At 38.0% G+C, this 15,486-nt stretch overlaps 1 protein-coding gene across 4 annotated transcripts in view; it reads right to left on the bottom strand.

Annotated features, from left to right (window-relative positions):
• Window positions 1-14,335, bottom strand: part of rabgap1l (RAB GTPase activating protein 1-like) — a 117,052-nt gene extending 102,717 nt beyond the window's left edge. Inside the window, exons 1-9 of one of the 4 annotated variants that reach the window (XM_026919028.3) lie at window positions 14,197-14,335; window positions 8,513-8,696; window positions 8,074-8,263; window positions 6,476-6,683; window positions 5,209-5,383; window positions 4,234-4,394; window positions 3,310-3,420; window positions 2,038-2,104; window positions 658-760 (exon numbers count right to left, since the gene is read on the bottom strand). In XM_026919028.3, coding sequence (XP_026774829.1) covers window positions 658-760; window positions 2,038-2,104; window positions 3,310-3,420; window positions 4,234-4,394; window positions 5,209-5,383; window positions 6,476-6,683; window positions 8,074-8,263; window positions 8,513-8,650 — 1,153 coding nt within the window. In that variant the 5' untranslated portion in view covers window positions 8,651-8,696; window positions 14,197-14,335. Of the gene's footprint in view, window positions 1-657; window positions 761-2,037; window positions 2,105-3,309; window positions 3,421-4,233; window positions 4,395-5,208; window positions 5,384-6,475; window positions 6,684-8,073; window positions 8,264-8,512; window positions 8,697-14,196 lie in introns of those variants that run through there. The other 3 variants (XM_026919036.3, XM_026919044.3, XM_026919053.3) reach the window with 3 other exon arrangements.
• Window positions 14,336-15,486: the final 1,151 nt, after the last annotated feature.

Genomic DNA, 15,486 nt, shown 5'->3' with positions numbered 1-15,486 from the left:
CATCACACTGCATGAAATTTGCAGTCAAGTAAATCAAGTCAAATGATATAGACCTTTGATGAAAAGAAAACAGCCCCCTTTCTTGCAGAGCAGAGGTCAGCTGTCTCCATTTGGTCCCCATTCAAATTACCAGCATGGACTAAATAATGAGGACAGGCTCTCTTTTCTAGAGGAAAATATGATAGTTTTACAAGCCATGTCCTTTCTTTCCATTCTTCGCCTTTAAGCCTACTTCCTTTGAAACCTAAATGGCAGGTTTTCAATCAGTTGCTTCTGATTTGAATGTTAAAAAGTCAAACCATGTGCTATATTCCATGGTGGGGTGATGTACTCTCTCACAATGTCACTCTGTCTCTTTCTTTCTTTTTCTCTCACTTATACTGTGTGTGTATATACACACGCACACACACAAACATGAATCATATATGGCAAAATGATAAAACTGTATAATAAACGGATAAATAAATGTATGCTATATGTAATGTAACTATAAACACGAAAATGTTGACCAAAACAGATTTCCACACAAAGCAGGATCATGCGCCCTGCACCATTCGGCCTTAAAGAACAGAGAGACGATATAGTAAAAGTATATAATGACAGGAAACTTCCTGTACTCACTATATATCATTACCCATGGTGTATTAAGAGTCTCACCTTTCGGTGTATCCTCATTGAGGGCTTGAAACACAGAGTTGTTAGGGTTCCATATACCAGTGATCACGTAAGCCTTTCCATCTGCACTCTTCCCCATCATCTCCTACATACAATAAGAACCATGGGCTGTATATTAACTATGCCAATCTTAGCATTAAAAAATAAACAGTATACATTACTTTGCACAAATTTGGGAAAAGCATGTGTTGATGTTGAGGAGGGTCTTAAAAATGTCAAAGATTTGTCCAGACAAGCTGCTTTTTAATCTTGTAATGTTTAAGAAAGAGAACAAAGAGAGGGTGGTGAGGGAACAATGGTTTATATCTGTTATAACAGTAAATGATAACAGGAACTATCTTGCTTCACAATATTAAAAATAACTTTTATATTATTCATATTATTTTAATATTTTAAAATAACTTTTAAAAAATTAAAAATATGTTGTGGTGTTCTTTATTTGTAATCATTGGCTGTAGTATAAGAGGAATAAAACACTGGCATATGTTCTTCGTTGATTATTTTCCTAGAACAGCATGTTCTTACTTATTAATTATTATTGTTATTATTATTATTATTATTATTACTAATATTATTATAGGTATTAATTCTTTCAAAAGCATTCAGACAAAAACAGACGTCGTCTCTGACCTATTTGCAATCTTTGCACTACGTACATTGCATTAATCACCCTATTTTTATGCTTCTCAAAATGGACAGTGAAAAAAAATCTTGAATTTATTTCAGTGTATTCTATATTCACCCATGAGTTCTAATCACTCATATTTTTATCACATATTTTTTATATTGTAATATCAATTGAGTAACTTGCCCCTTGTCAGTTTTCTTGCAATTCATAAAAAAAAGCGTCATAAATAGGGATTTAAGAATAAAATGTTACACAATAACAAGAAAAAATTCAGATATACGGTTTTGCAAAAGCTAAATTTTATTCCCCCCATTAATCCCAAAGAACACCACCACAGCTGATTAAACTACATGTCTGATTGTTTTAGCTCTCAATGCTCTTGCCTCATGCACTGAACTTGCTTGAGGCAATATGTAAAAATATGTTTCTAATGAATAATAAAATTTCCATGTCTTTAAATAGCAGACGTGGAATGGCTATTTAAAAGTGTTGCAGCATGAGAAAATATGAGGCAATCAGGATACAAAACTGGTCCCAAGACACAGCTCAAGTAAAAGTCCCTCACAAGGAAAACAACAGACTGTCATAAAATTAAAGGACCACAAAGGAGAAGAGCCATGCTAATAACCCCATCTGGGGTTTATAGGACAGCCTCTGAGACACAGCAAAGCACAACGTATTACTTTTGAAGCACTTAAAGAGAGATGAGGGAAAAATCCGGGGTGTTTTCTCACCATGTCTAATAAGTGCATGTCGTTGTTCCGAACCTTCTGCCCAGGACTGAGCAACATGCCGAAACATCTGACATGGTCAAAGAGAAAGTGAAACATCCATCAATTTACATATACACATACATTTAATATTTTATATATTTAAAATCTATATTTTATAATAAATTGTGACAAGTGAAATACAGATAGGTGACGAATTAAAGAGGGGAAAAAAAAAAGACAAAGTGCTTCAGAACCAGAACCGCATCAATGAACAGCTTCAATGCACATTGGCATCGATTCGACAAGTCTCTTGAACTGTACGTGAGGGACAAACACAATTTTTCCAAAAGATATTCCCTCAGTTAGTGTTTTGTTGATAGCAGTGGAGAGCACTGTCTAGCACGTCGCTCCAAAATCTCCCATAGGCTTGAGATCTGGTAACTTTTAAGCTCATAGCATACGATTTGCATTATTTTCATCCTCATCAAATCATTCAGTGAGCCCTCATGCCATCATTCTATAGGGACAAGTGGAGCCTAAAGCTTTCCCAGTAAAATAAATAAATTCCCCCACAGTATAACAGAGCCACTGTTTTGTTCTTTAATTTGTCACCTGTCTGTATGTGGAAAGTGGATTTGTATTGTAGGTTTTATCAGTCGAAAAGACAGAGTCTGTTGCTGTGACTTGAGTGCCACCAGGTGCCCGATGAAGGAATCACACTTTATACCGTACAAAATCTGCAAATTATTTAAAAAGAAAGTAAAAAGAAAAGGAGAAAAGAGGGGGAGTGAGAGAAAGAGAATAGAGACAGAAAGAGAAGTATAGACAGAGAGAAGTGAGAAAGAGAAAAAGAGAGTAAACTAAAAAGAACGAAAGAATGAAAAAAGAAAACGAGAAAGAAAGCGAGAAAAAGAAAAACAGAGAGAGGCGGGAGAGAGAGGTGAGGGGAGAAAACAGGAGAGAAAAGGGGGAAAGAAAGAAAGAAAGAAAGAAAGAGATAGAGGATGACTGTGTGAGAGATAAAGAGAGAGACAGAAATAAGAGAGAAATAGATAGAAAAAGAAAGTGTGGGTGTCAGAGAGAGAGAATACGAAAAAAAGAGAGAAAGAAAGCAAGGGAAAGGGAGTGAGAAAGAGAGGAAGAGTATGCAGGTAATGTAGAACGCTTTTCACTTTGAATCACTCATCTTACATGTTGCAAAAACATAAAGTGAAATTGTGTTCCCTCTAGCTACACTACATCACACTGTAGTTATGTGAACAGTGATGGCTAAGTGTGTGTTTGTCGTCTCACCTCTCTATTCCCAGCTCTTTGTTGGAGATCTGCTGCACTGTAACCACCACCTTCTTCTGCACACCCTGCCGCAGCTTGAAGTAGTACTTGTCTCTGTCTTTAGGAACAGGACTGCATGAACGAGAGAAACCCAATAATATATTTTATTACCATGTAAAGCCACTGGATCTCTATTACATTTTATTCTTATTTTTCTGCCTAAAATTTGTCTGCTAACTAGTCACACAGTTTTTCGAGATATTGAAATGGAAAAAATGCCAATTTGTTCGGTCTGGACGGGAATGTACTGCTTGTATACAGCTTTTTGATTGATTGTGAGGTTCCCGCATAGCAGCTGTATGAAATAGATTCTGATAATTTGATTAATATCCAAGCCTATCTTTTGCAAATCATTCCTAAGATTTTTGCCATATCTTTAAAACTGTCAAATTAGTGTCAAATTTTTCATAAGCATTTGAGCAAGACCTTCAGCATCTGATTTGCACAAAACTTGAAAGGCATATTCAGGACTAGATTCTGAGGCTGTCTGATAAGGTTGGGGTATGAGCACCCTTAGGGGCGGGGTTAAGTTCAAACACCAGTTGCTCAGGAACTGGAAGTCTGATTGAGCTAAAACACCCTAGCAACCGCCTGCGACACCATAACCACCACCTAACAATGCACTGGCAGCACACGAACACCAGGAACTTGCTTAAGCTGCATAATCACTCTGCATTTTCATCAGAAAATGCACTTCTTTTAGTTTTTTATGCAATTCGTCATTCATCATTCATACATCCAACATGTAGTTTATATTAAAATAATAGCCATCGCACTTAAAGGTAGGACAACATGAAGCAGCCATTTATTCTGGTTAACAAGCAATAAAGGGATTTAGGAGATACTTCATCATAAGAAAAGAACCAACACTATAGCAGTTTTGACCTGAAGTTGCCTTTGCCGTCGTCCTCTCGCACCTCCAGGGACACGGTGAAGGAGAAGATGTCGCTGTCAGGGGATTGAGGCAATGCCGACTCGCGGATCTCTGTAGCAGCTCTAGATGAACGCTTGAAGGCTGTGGAAAAGCTGTAGAGAATCCGGCTCACCTACACAAAACAACAAAGTCACACGATTATTTTATTTGATCTCTGCTCATCAGTTAGCACCATGGCTTAAAATTATCTCTAGGTTAGTTAGTTTCCAGATTTAATAGTCAGCATTTTGACAAGCAGAAAAAACAATGATGAAGCTCAAATTCAATGTTCCAACTACAAGTGATGCACATTATAAAGAATAAAACACTTTGGGTGTGTTGTTATAGGAAAATAATCAACAAGAAGGTGGAGTTACGCATCCCAACACGTAAAGCAGAGATGCTGTTACCACCCACAAGTGGATTATTTTCCTACAACAACATGTCCTGAAATGTTTTATTACTCTTACACCGCAGCTATTTCCCAAAGATTACAATTTATTTTCCTATTTTTTAATGAACAACATATACTTTTTTCCATTTATAGTTATATTTACTGTGTGGAACATCTGTGAAACAAGTTAGTTGTTGTTAAAATTTATGTTTTATCTATAAACAGCTGTTCCCTCAACAGCCTCTCTTTTTTTCTCTCTTCGAAGTTAATAAAACAAAAAAGGTAGCTTGTTATACAACTGTGAAATCGGAAAACAGAAAGTCCTTCACTGTGAAGATGTTCCTGTGTCGGAAAGTTTGAGCTTTACTTCCAATTCTTACAAAGCGCTCACACCGGACACAGGAGACTCCATCCAAACATGCTAAATAAACGCCTCTTCACAAACACACATTTTTTAAGAGCGGAGCCAAATTTACCTAGCTTTGGTTCAACACTTGCTCTACAGGTATTAACAGACAGCCTTTGATTCTAACATGCAAGAGGGGCTACTCACAGCTTCTTTGATATGGCAGGAGAAGACATGAATCTGAAAGTCCTCAGAGCTGCGGTAGCTCTCAGTGAAGCAGAAGCAGTCACTCTCCAAGGAGCCATCTTTCCCTCGGGCACAGAACAGCACTTTATAGATAGGGAAGGAGGCAATCTCTGTGCCAGTGGCCTGGTCAACAATCCTGAAGTAAGGCACACAAAACAAAGTGTGTACTGGTTTACAAAATCACACTCCAAACATACTCCTAAATTACAGAAAAATGACACTTAATATGCTGGCTAGAACTGTTAACAATTTTTTTGGGATGTGTGAGTGCATATTTGGTTTCAGAAAGAAGTGCAAAAATTAGAAACAGACAGGAACTTGTGAAAGAAACAATTCAGGGTCTCTTGACAGTATTTTCACATCTCTTTTACCTTAAAGGTGAAATAGCAGTTCTCATGACAGCTGTGTTCATTCAGACGCAACCACACAGACACACAACCACACACGTAGTGAAAGACAGAGAAATCGCATCACCCTCCTAGTTTCAATGCGGTTTATCTACCAAACTGTTCAGACAACAAGCATCTAACTTGTCTAATTTGTAACCACCTTTCGGGAAAGATTTAACAGTGAAATACGTTAAAAATTTCAGTGTAGAATCACAGCTGGATATTTAAATAAGGGAATTTCATTTCAATTTCATTCTATGATATTAACCTTGACAAATAAAAGAACGCTCACCGTGGATAAAGAACAGAAACAATATAAAGATCCATTGTAGACATAAGGTCAAAAGTTTGTATCTGTTCTTACACAGGAATAGTAGTATATATGATTATGCTGCCAGTATATCAGTACATAAGTTTGATATTAGATTACCAATATAAGTTTTTATGAGTCTGATCCTACATAGACTGTGTATCAGTAAGAGTTTGATCTGATAGTCAGCATATCTGTATACGAGTCCGGTCTTATATAGCAAACTATGTTAGTATATGAATGTGACCTCACACAGCCAGTATATAATTATATAGGTCTGATCTTATACTACAAGTCTGATTTTATACACTCAGTGTATGAAGTACAGTATATGAATCTGATCTTAAACTACCAGTATGTCAGTATGAGTAAGCCAGTATATGAGTCTGATCTTACACTTCCAGTATGTCGGTAAATGAGTCTCATATTAAACTACCAGTATGTCAGTATGAGTCTGATCTTACACCCCAGTATTTCAGAATACGAGTCTGATTTTTCTGTGTATGAAATGTATGTCAGTATATCTTACCTCACACAGCCGTCCGGATTGTTGGGTACATGCAAGGTGATTGGGATGGGACTGGGGCTCTCAGCTCTCAGGGTGGACATTGCTTTCTGGGCCTCAGTCTCACTGCGTGGAGCCTTCACCCACGTACAGCCCAGGTAAGAGAGCTTACTGAACTGCACACTCTCCTCCTCCTGCACCACCGGACTACCCACTGGAGTTATGGAAGCTTCTGGAAACACATATCAGGTTAAATACGTATTTACATGTAAAAGTTTTATGTTAATTTTTGAGAGTTTTGCAAAATAAGACATAACAATAAATAGGTTTTTACAATTTTCTTTTGTTTTTTTCATTGAAGCATGTGTTCCTATGACAATCCTCATTGTCAGGTTTTACACCAACTTGTGGAGTCCATGTGCTATGGTTCATAGCTGTGGTATTTATTTGTTCTGTGTATTGTCGAGTCCATTTCAGGTTTTCCAGATGCGGTCCATTACGGTTCCAGTCCTGTGCTCCAGTCCACCATTTCCACTTTTTCCTGTGGCTGTTACTCCTGTGATCACTGAGGCTCATTAAGGAGTTGGTGAATGGGGGATTAGCTTCCCTCTAATAACTGTTGTTTTGATTGAGAATTTTTGTTTGGGGATTGGTGTTATATTTATGTTTTTTCTATAGTAAGGGAGAAAGGGACATTCTGTGTCTTTAGTAGGGTTTAGTAGAAACCTGTGCCACAGTTAGTTTGGGGTTTTGTTTATTATTTTGGTTATTAATCACAGCAGTGTTTGTTTTTCCTTTTTTGATGTACAATATATTCCCTTTTATCTTTTATATCTGTGTGCTGTTTTTATCATATCACTCCCACAATCACATTCATCAATTCAACAATCACAGCCTAAACTTCTACCCATAACAAACTGTACCATTAAATCCCCATTTATAATGAGAATTTATAAAGCTAGCAAGCCCTGCATATAACACGCTTTATTAGAAAAAGGAGCATCGTACACATATATACAAGTTGTTTTTCCCATGACAGGATTTATGGCTTAAAATCATCAACGTTAGGAAAGTGAAATGCATCTGTGATGTCACTGTTTTTGTCTCCAAATATTATTATTTAACTATTAGTATAATAGCGTAAGTCTGCAAACATGTTATAATAATAATTTATGCACCCCAGAGAGTCACGTTAATGACTACTTCTTATAAAATACATAACTGCTAAGTGCTAACCACTAAGTGAAGGTTTTACACCAGACTGGACATCAGGCTGCTGCAATTTGACTCTTTCTACACAGGCTAGTTTTTCAAAGGAAGCTCAAGAAAAGGACACAGGATGTGAGAGGTTAAAACCCACAGCTTTAGTCAGTCAACACTTTCAAAAGCAACAACAGGAACCAGTAACAATAGGAAGAGAGCCAGCATGTATGCACCGATACTTCCTGCGCAATAAAGACTAAAACCTGCACAGAACACTCAGACCTTTTCACTACCTTCTCTTGACTTATATGGTCAGCAGGCCTTGCTCTGAAAATGTTTGAATGTATAAAGACCACCTAATCGCATAAACATCTCTACTTCATCCTATTCTCCTAAAGCTGTGAGAAACTAGAGCATACCGTTAGATGTCATACTGAGAGCAAGGCTAGGTGGTCTTTTCTGTGGTTTAGGTTCTGTGGACATGCCTGTGTCCTGCACGTTCTCTCCAGGCTCCACTGGTGTCCCCGTTCTCCTCTCCTGTGTCCTCAATTCATCCTCCAGTACCTCCTCCATGGCCCTCTCCAACTGCTCGCTTCCATTCCAAGACATCTAGGAGCATAATACAGACCATCAGATAGATTGCTAAGCAAAGTTCTGGCCCCCTTCTATCTGTAACAGTGTTAAAGTTGGAAGAAAACCTTGAGATTTTCAGCTTCCCTTATTTTTTAAAAAAGATGCCACAAAAATCATTGTAGTAATAGTTGAACAGTTTGCAGTAGTTGAAGCTTTGCCTTACAATACTCACTTTTACAGTTTATGGTCACTTTTATAGACAGGATTTGTAATGTGGTCAATCACCTTGAGTCTGGGACGTCCCTCTGAGCTGGATGGCGAGCCTTCGGCGCCGTTCTGCACCAGCACAAACTCCTCGCTGGTGACTGTGGACACGGATTCAGTGGAGCCGCTCACTTTACGCAGGGACGAGCGGTCATCCATGATAGCCAGGGACGCTCCTCCCTCGGGCCCCGCCTCTGTTACTGTCCTGCGAAGAAAAAATAAAATAAACGTTCATCATAATTACTCAAACGTTAACGTTACACTAATCCGAACAGGTGTCACCCCTGACCACACAACAGGTGCTATTCCAGCACTTTTCAAAATCTCTTTCAGTCAATTAGCCATGCATGAAATTTTTATTTGAAGGAGGACATCTGTCATCACTGCTCATCAAAAACCTATTCACAGAAAAAGTCTTTCAATTCAGACATTGCCAAAAAATACACTACGCCTGTATCAATATAAGTCATCACACCAGATACTAATCAACTCAATCAGCTCTATCATGATTACATGTCCATATAAACAAATGAGAATTTATTTATATAATAGAATTTGACTTTGAACATCTTATTTTATTTTTTTAACTAATTCTCCACACCAGGCTCATGTTAATGCTCAAAACCAATAATATCAGGCCACGTTACACTCCCGCAGCCACACCTTCCTTTAGGCTATCACTGCCTATGTTTACACATAAAGCCTTTCGTCAAGCTGATTGAATTTATTCTGATTGTGGTTTCTGAATTAAGTGATAACATCTGTTCTATAAACGGCATTCTGTTGAAAACATCTGTCCACGTCCAAGCTGCATGTAACCCTATTCAAAGTTGCATGGATGCGAGGAACAGCATTTGGTGGCATTGTTACCACAACGACTTCTGTCAGTATGTTAGCACTGTTTAATCTACTCTGCTGAATGACACGTAGTAAACATTGAGCAAACTTTACCTCGGTGATTTTCCATCCACATCTTCCTCAAAATGTATATAAGTCAAAGTCAAATGTATTTATACAAAGGTAGCCAAGTCAAGGATACTAAAATTTAAGTTAGTAAAAGTTAGTAAATTACAAGCCAAATGAAATAAAAATAAATACACAAATAGTAACAATAATAATAAAAAGAGAAATAATAAGAGAATGCATAAAAAAGAAGAGATTAAGAAAAGGGAAGAATAAAAGACGATGGCTTAACAGTGGAAAAAGGGGCAGATATATGGCCATTTCAGAGGACCCCCCCGCCCCCCCCCCCCCCTTTTTTTTTTTTTTTAAATCCCAGCCTCATTGTTCGGCACCAATAACCAGACAGATTCAGATGGCTAATATTCTTCCATTTAACAGATTATTAAAATCATTCTCAACCTCAATTGAATTGGCCTCAATCGATCTTGTTCTGACTGAGATTTTTGAAAGATTTTTAATCCTATTGAGCTACCTGACTATTAGACTGCGTATAAATGTAACTATCGTCAAAGTCTGACTCCATGCTGTTTTGGGAAACCTACTGAAACGGCAATATTTAAGACCAAACTCCAATACTCAGCCATGTATTATTTTCCTTCATGTAAAAGCATTATTGTGCCTTATTGTCAATAATGATGCAGCCAATGCAGATTACAGGACCTGAAAGACTCTTTCACATGCATCACCTCAACATTGCTAGATTTTCCTCAGTTAAGTGCTTACTAAAATAATCTTTTAATGACCATAATTTTTTGTGTCCATTAAAACCTTGCATGTTTATATACAATGTTTTCTGCACATATTCAATGATCAGTGTTTTTTAAAGAAGAAAAGATATTTTTTTAAATAAAGTGCATTCTTTCTATTCTACTTTTGAATATTGAAGTAAAAAAAAGAACGCCATGAAAGGTCACATGATAGGATACAGAAACACTAAATCAATACAATCAATAAAGCTGAAAATGGTTTATTTAATATGCTACTTGATGCAACATGAACAAACAGTTAATAGCTCCATCTTGTTTATCCCGATGCTGTTCCTGTTGTTACGTGTAGCTAGTGTTTTGTGACATTACCCAGACTGCCCTGATAATTAGCCTTAGAGTCTTTGTCCTGGAATCACAATAGTTTTACGCATATACATAAAGATGACATAGCTTGAGACACCAAGAGGTTAAGTGTAAGACAGTGTAAAATTAGAGTGAAGCAAAAAAATGCTGATGTTACTAACACAAGACTACAAGCTACCAAGCGCAATTTACCACTGCATGTTTTCTGCTGATTCTCATCTCACCGTTTCCTGAGATAAGCCACTTTGCGTTGTAATGTAACGTCACATCAGCACACATGAAGAGTCATACTGCAAACCAGACACCTTACTAGTTTTCAGCGGTTGAAAAGACTTCACATACATTTATTCTAAAAAAAATGATGACAGTTACATAAACAATAATTTGAACTGAGCTACAGTTCACCTGCTTTTATGACTCCGACAGGCAAGAATGTCAATAGCTAAACTCACAATCCTGGCCGCGAGGCACTGCTTTGTGCCACCGTGACACTGAGAAGAAGCGGTTCTAACTGTATAATAACCAGCACCAGGCACTGTGCAAACGCAGGGATCTATTTAAGTGTGACCACAGCCAGCTGTGCGTGAAAGGCTCTACACAGACACAGCTTCTGAGATGCAGTCATGTGCTCTGATCACATTCAGTCAATTACAGCCTTTATAAAGGGTCCAGAACTGAAAGAGTATGCAAACACAGCAGTGCTTTGTGCCAAATTGGCCATTTCATCATAATCACAGATTAATGCCCTCAAGTGTTTTGGTAAATCCATATACTTGCATCATGCTGCTCCTTGTGGTAATATGTTTTTCCTCGTTTCTGTTTTTTCCTCATCGATGCAAACTATCCTGTATTTTATTAGCTTAAAACACACACCAGAGAGAAGAGTAATCAAGAAAGAGCTCAATGTAATCCGCTCAACTTATTAATCGGTGATGATTGCTATAATACCTATAACATGTAACTGACATAATCCATTAAAATAATCTATGTAGAATAACAGATTGTTTAAGTAAGACGTTAAAAAAAAAAAAAAAAAAAAAACTTGATAGGGTGTTTGTTCAGTGTGATGCTTGCTCTAATATTAAACGATAAACTTTGTTCTGTGATGTTTTAGGAAAATTTAGTCCAGATCTTTTTTTTTTTTTTTTTCCTTTCAGATTTTCTGGTCTGAACTGTCCGTTAGCACAGACAAGCGGACGACCACATTAACACTGCAATAGCAAATATTAACACTGATGTCAGAGAGAATTTAAACTTGTTTTCTGCATCACTGTGACAGCAAGTTTCCTCAGGATTTCTCCAGACAGAACTAATGTCATTAACAGCACACGGGCAGACCATACAGTCACTAAAGTCCTGTCACACACAGCAGCCCAGTGACAGAGTAAAATGCTGCATGGACACCATGCCACATGCACTTTTCTCTAAGCACACCCATAGCAACATGGCGCAATTTTCCAGAACTTGACTCAACACATTATTTCAAACCACATAAGTAGCCAAGCACCGACCACAATGTGTTCCTCAAACCAGTCAGCACTGTACAGCCAATGCACATACTTCTCCATGAAAGTGCAGACAAAACTTGCTGAAGTACTGTACTCCCTCAGCGGAAACGAGCACTACTACAGGGTAAAGAACAACTTCATTTTATTTCAACACAAAGAGTCCTTCTGTATTTTGCTCCGAGTATTGTGAAATGTGAGCCTTTCTCAAAAGCTTATCACTGTAAATACATGTGTGATTTGTGAGCCAAAAGGCAAAACAGTGGGCTGTAATTTACTTAAATCCACTGCGTGTCACTGAGATGATTCAGCGTGGAAGAACAAGGCAACGTAAACACAGTATTAATCCACCATCCTCTCAAATGATTCTCATCAAAAACATATCTGTTTAACAAGTTTTCAAGTAGTGCCAACAAACAAAACTATTGTATTTTTTTTATACAGTAGTTCACAAAAATACAAAATTTATATGATATTTTGATGATACAGCTAATGTCCTATCATTAGCTCTATCATCAAAATATCCTATCAGTAATTCTGCCTTAGTATTCAGAAACCATTATGGCTGAGGCTTATAGCATGGGGTCTCATCAATGGCACGGTTAGTTCATGCACTTTGTACATTGATACAGCCTGCTTGTTTGTGATCAACAAAGTAATCCACCACATTTATGCTGATTCACATGTGGCTTCTCAACACTGATGACATATTATGGATGTGTCAGTAAAGCAGACTTGAGTTAATTATTCCCAATGCACATGAAATCTAAACCTTGGGTGCATTTCACCAAGTGCAATCACTTGACTCACCTTGTCAGCAATAACCTGGTTTAAATTTGTGCAATTACAGCTGGCTTTTAAGATTATCACAATGGTCACAATGTATGAGATGAACCCAAATCAAACCTGCTAAATTCTATATCAGACTGTACGATAACATGTTCTCCATGTCAGATTATATGATGAAGATCATAAAGATAGGCCGGTGATTAAAGAAAATTACTTCGTTCTGCTTACACCATCAATCAGCCCGATCCTGGCTTGTGTAGAAAACGGGATCACAAACAGAAACATTATTCTTTTGCCATTGTTCCTACCATATCTATAGCGGTCTCACGAGTTTGGTGGATTTTACACAAGTTTAAAAAAAAAACAAACAAAAAAAAACTTTGCTGTCAGCTGTCTTTGGTTGCAGTGAGCGTGCCAAACCAAAAAACCAAATTCAACACACGACCCAAGAACTCTTTTACGCGGTACGATTTTTGTTTTTGTTACAGTGTAAAGCCGAGTGTAGGATGCGTGAAATTACAGTCTGGGGTAGAAAGAAATCAGCCCCATCCTCTACTTCATACCATTCTGTATACTTTCACTTTACATGCGTTTCTGTTATTCTTGGTTCCACAAAAAAAAAACAACAATCAAGTTTAAGCCATTTGTTAACAGCAAATAAGATAATTCTTTTGTTTGTGTGTGTGTGTTTCCTTGAAAAAGAAGGAGAGCTGACTGTACAATACAATCACTATATCAGAATAGGTATGTAAATTTGCGGCCATTTACTCCAACTAGGTCGTCTAGACCAAACAGAAACTTAGACAGATGTGTTTTTAAAGCTATAACAACTTTGCAGGATAATATAATAAAACCTTAGCTAGTTTTTTAACGCTAGAATTTGCTAAGCATCTTGCTAAGGGGCAAAGTAAGAGAGGAAAAGCGCCCGAACCGCCACTGGTCCGTATTTATACGTTTAAATCTGAGACTTGTCAACACTGTTATGGTGTTATATTTGACAGCTATATTGCTATTGCTCACCGCTGTGGTTTAATGCACGGTGTTATCTCCAAAACTACTCATTTGGTGTGAAATAGATTAGCTGCCTTCCTCCAGAGCTAAGCTAGCTAAATAACTAGCAATAACAGAAACCGCACGCGACACTCGCAGGTAGCTAAAGCAGCTCGCGCGCTGATTAGCAAGCAGACTAACAGCCTAAACTGGTTAGTTAGTATCACAACTAGTTAACAAAGTATAAACTATTAACCCCTGTGTTTGTTATTTCCTGAAAATAGCTGCTCGTAAATATAAAACAGGCATTTAGGCTTAAAAAGTGGCGGCCATATTTGCAGCATAACATCCAAGTGATGACAAAAATCAACACTGCAGGATAACTTACTTGTTCGGAGTTTTGCGTTGAAATGTCTGTCAGCAGTCCGGTTTATATCCAACATCCAGAAAACACCTTGTTTTCCTACCCGTATTGGGGAAATCCCGCCTCCTCTTGTGTGATTGGTTAATGCTCACAAGCTTTGTATTGATTGGAAGGTGGAGCCGCTGCCGAATCCTAAAGTCGCAGGCTGTGTAATATTACCCAATCCCTGATCAGGAAGCGGGATTTGTCGGAATACAGGCGGATCAAACTCGTGGTTTCGGGTTTATACTTCGTCACTGGAGCGAGGCTCGGGGTGTTTGAGCGCCACCATGAGGCACAAAATGTCCTCCATGTGGTCAAAATCAAAATTAGATAGAAGGCTGCATTTACTGCTAAATAAACCACAATCTTATAACTTATCAAGAAAATCAAAACGCTCAAAATTCATTCTGACTTAAGTCCCACAGAAAAAAAAAAACATGTGTTTGGGTTTTTTTGTGAAGTACATATAGTGTCTTAGGGCATGTTTACTACACTCTAAGACGGGGAAAGGTTCCTTGAAATGTTTTTTTATAATAAATTCATTCTGGTCAGGGTCATGGTGGATCTAGAGCCTACCCCAGGGTGGGATACACTGGGCGTGAGGTGGGAATACACCCCCAGGATTTTGGGCCAGCGGGAGGAAACTGGAGAACCTATTGCTGGAACACGGGGCATGAGGCAGAAACATGTTTTGGATGGCACACTAATCCATCACAGGGTACCAAACACACATTCATACACTCATTCACACTTAAGGGACCCTGGAGCTTTGATACCGCAATGCTATGCACCACACCACCATCGCGCTGCATGTCTCTGTGTTTTTTAAAAATAAAATATGTTAAATACGAATTCAATAAATCAAACTCTTTGTATGCCAGTTAATCATAAATGACAAAATCACAAAATATTTTACGGTTGTCCCTGTTTAATGGTTAAGCAATACCTCTATTTCATGAACTGTTTCAGAATTTTTTATTCTGCATTGTCTTTGCTGTGTGTTTGGTTTCAGACGGAGGTCCTTAGTCTAAGGTCCTAAGGTCTTGAGCAGGTTTTCATTAAGGATGTCTTTGATCTTGTAGGTGTTCATCTTCTCCTCATTCCTGACAAGCATCATAGTTCTTATGAGCATGATGCTGCCACCACCATGCTTCATTTGTGAAAACGCCCAGGTAATGAGCTGATTGTTTCATCAGACCTGACTGCTTTTTTATGCCTTTTGGCAAACTGTTGTCAAGCCAACATGAGCCTTTTATTGAGGAATGGCTTGTG

Source organism: Pangasianodon hypophthalmus, chromosome 11 (assembly GCF_027358585.1).
Source record: "Pangasianodon hypophthalmus isolate fPanHyp1 chromosome 11, fPanHyp1.pri, whole genome shotgun sequence".
NCBI classification, from domain to species: domain Eukaryota; kingdom Metazoa; phylum Chordata; class Actinopteri; order Siluriformes; family Pangasiidae; genus Pangasianodon; species Pangasianodon hypophthalmus.
Note: the sequence above shows the minus strand (reverse complement) of the source record. Positions and strands in the feature narration are given on the sequence as shown.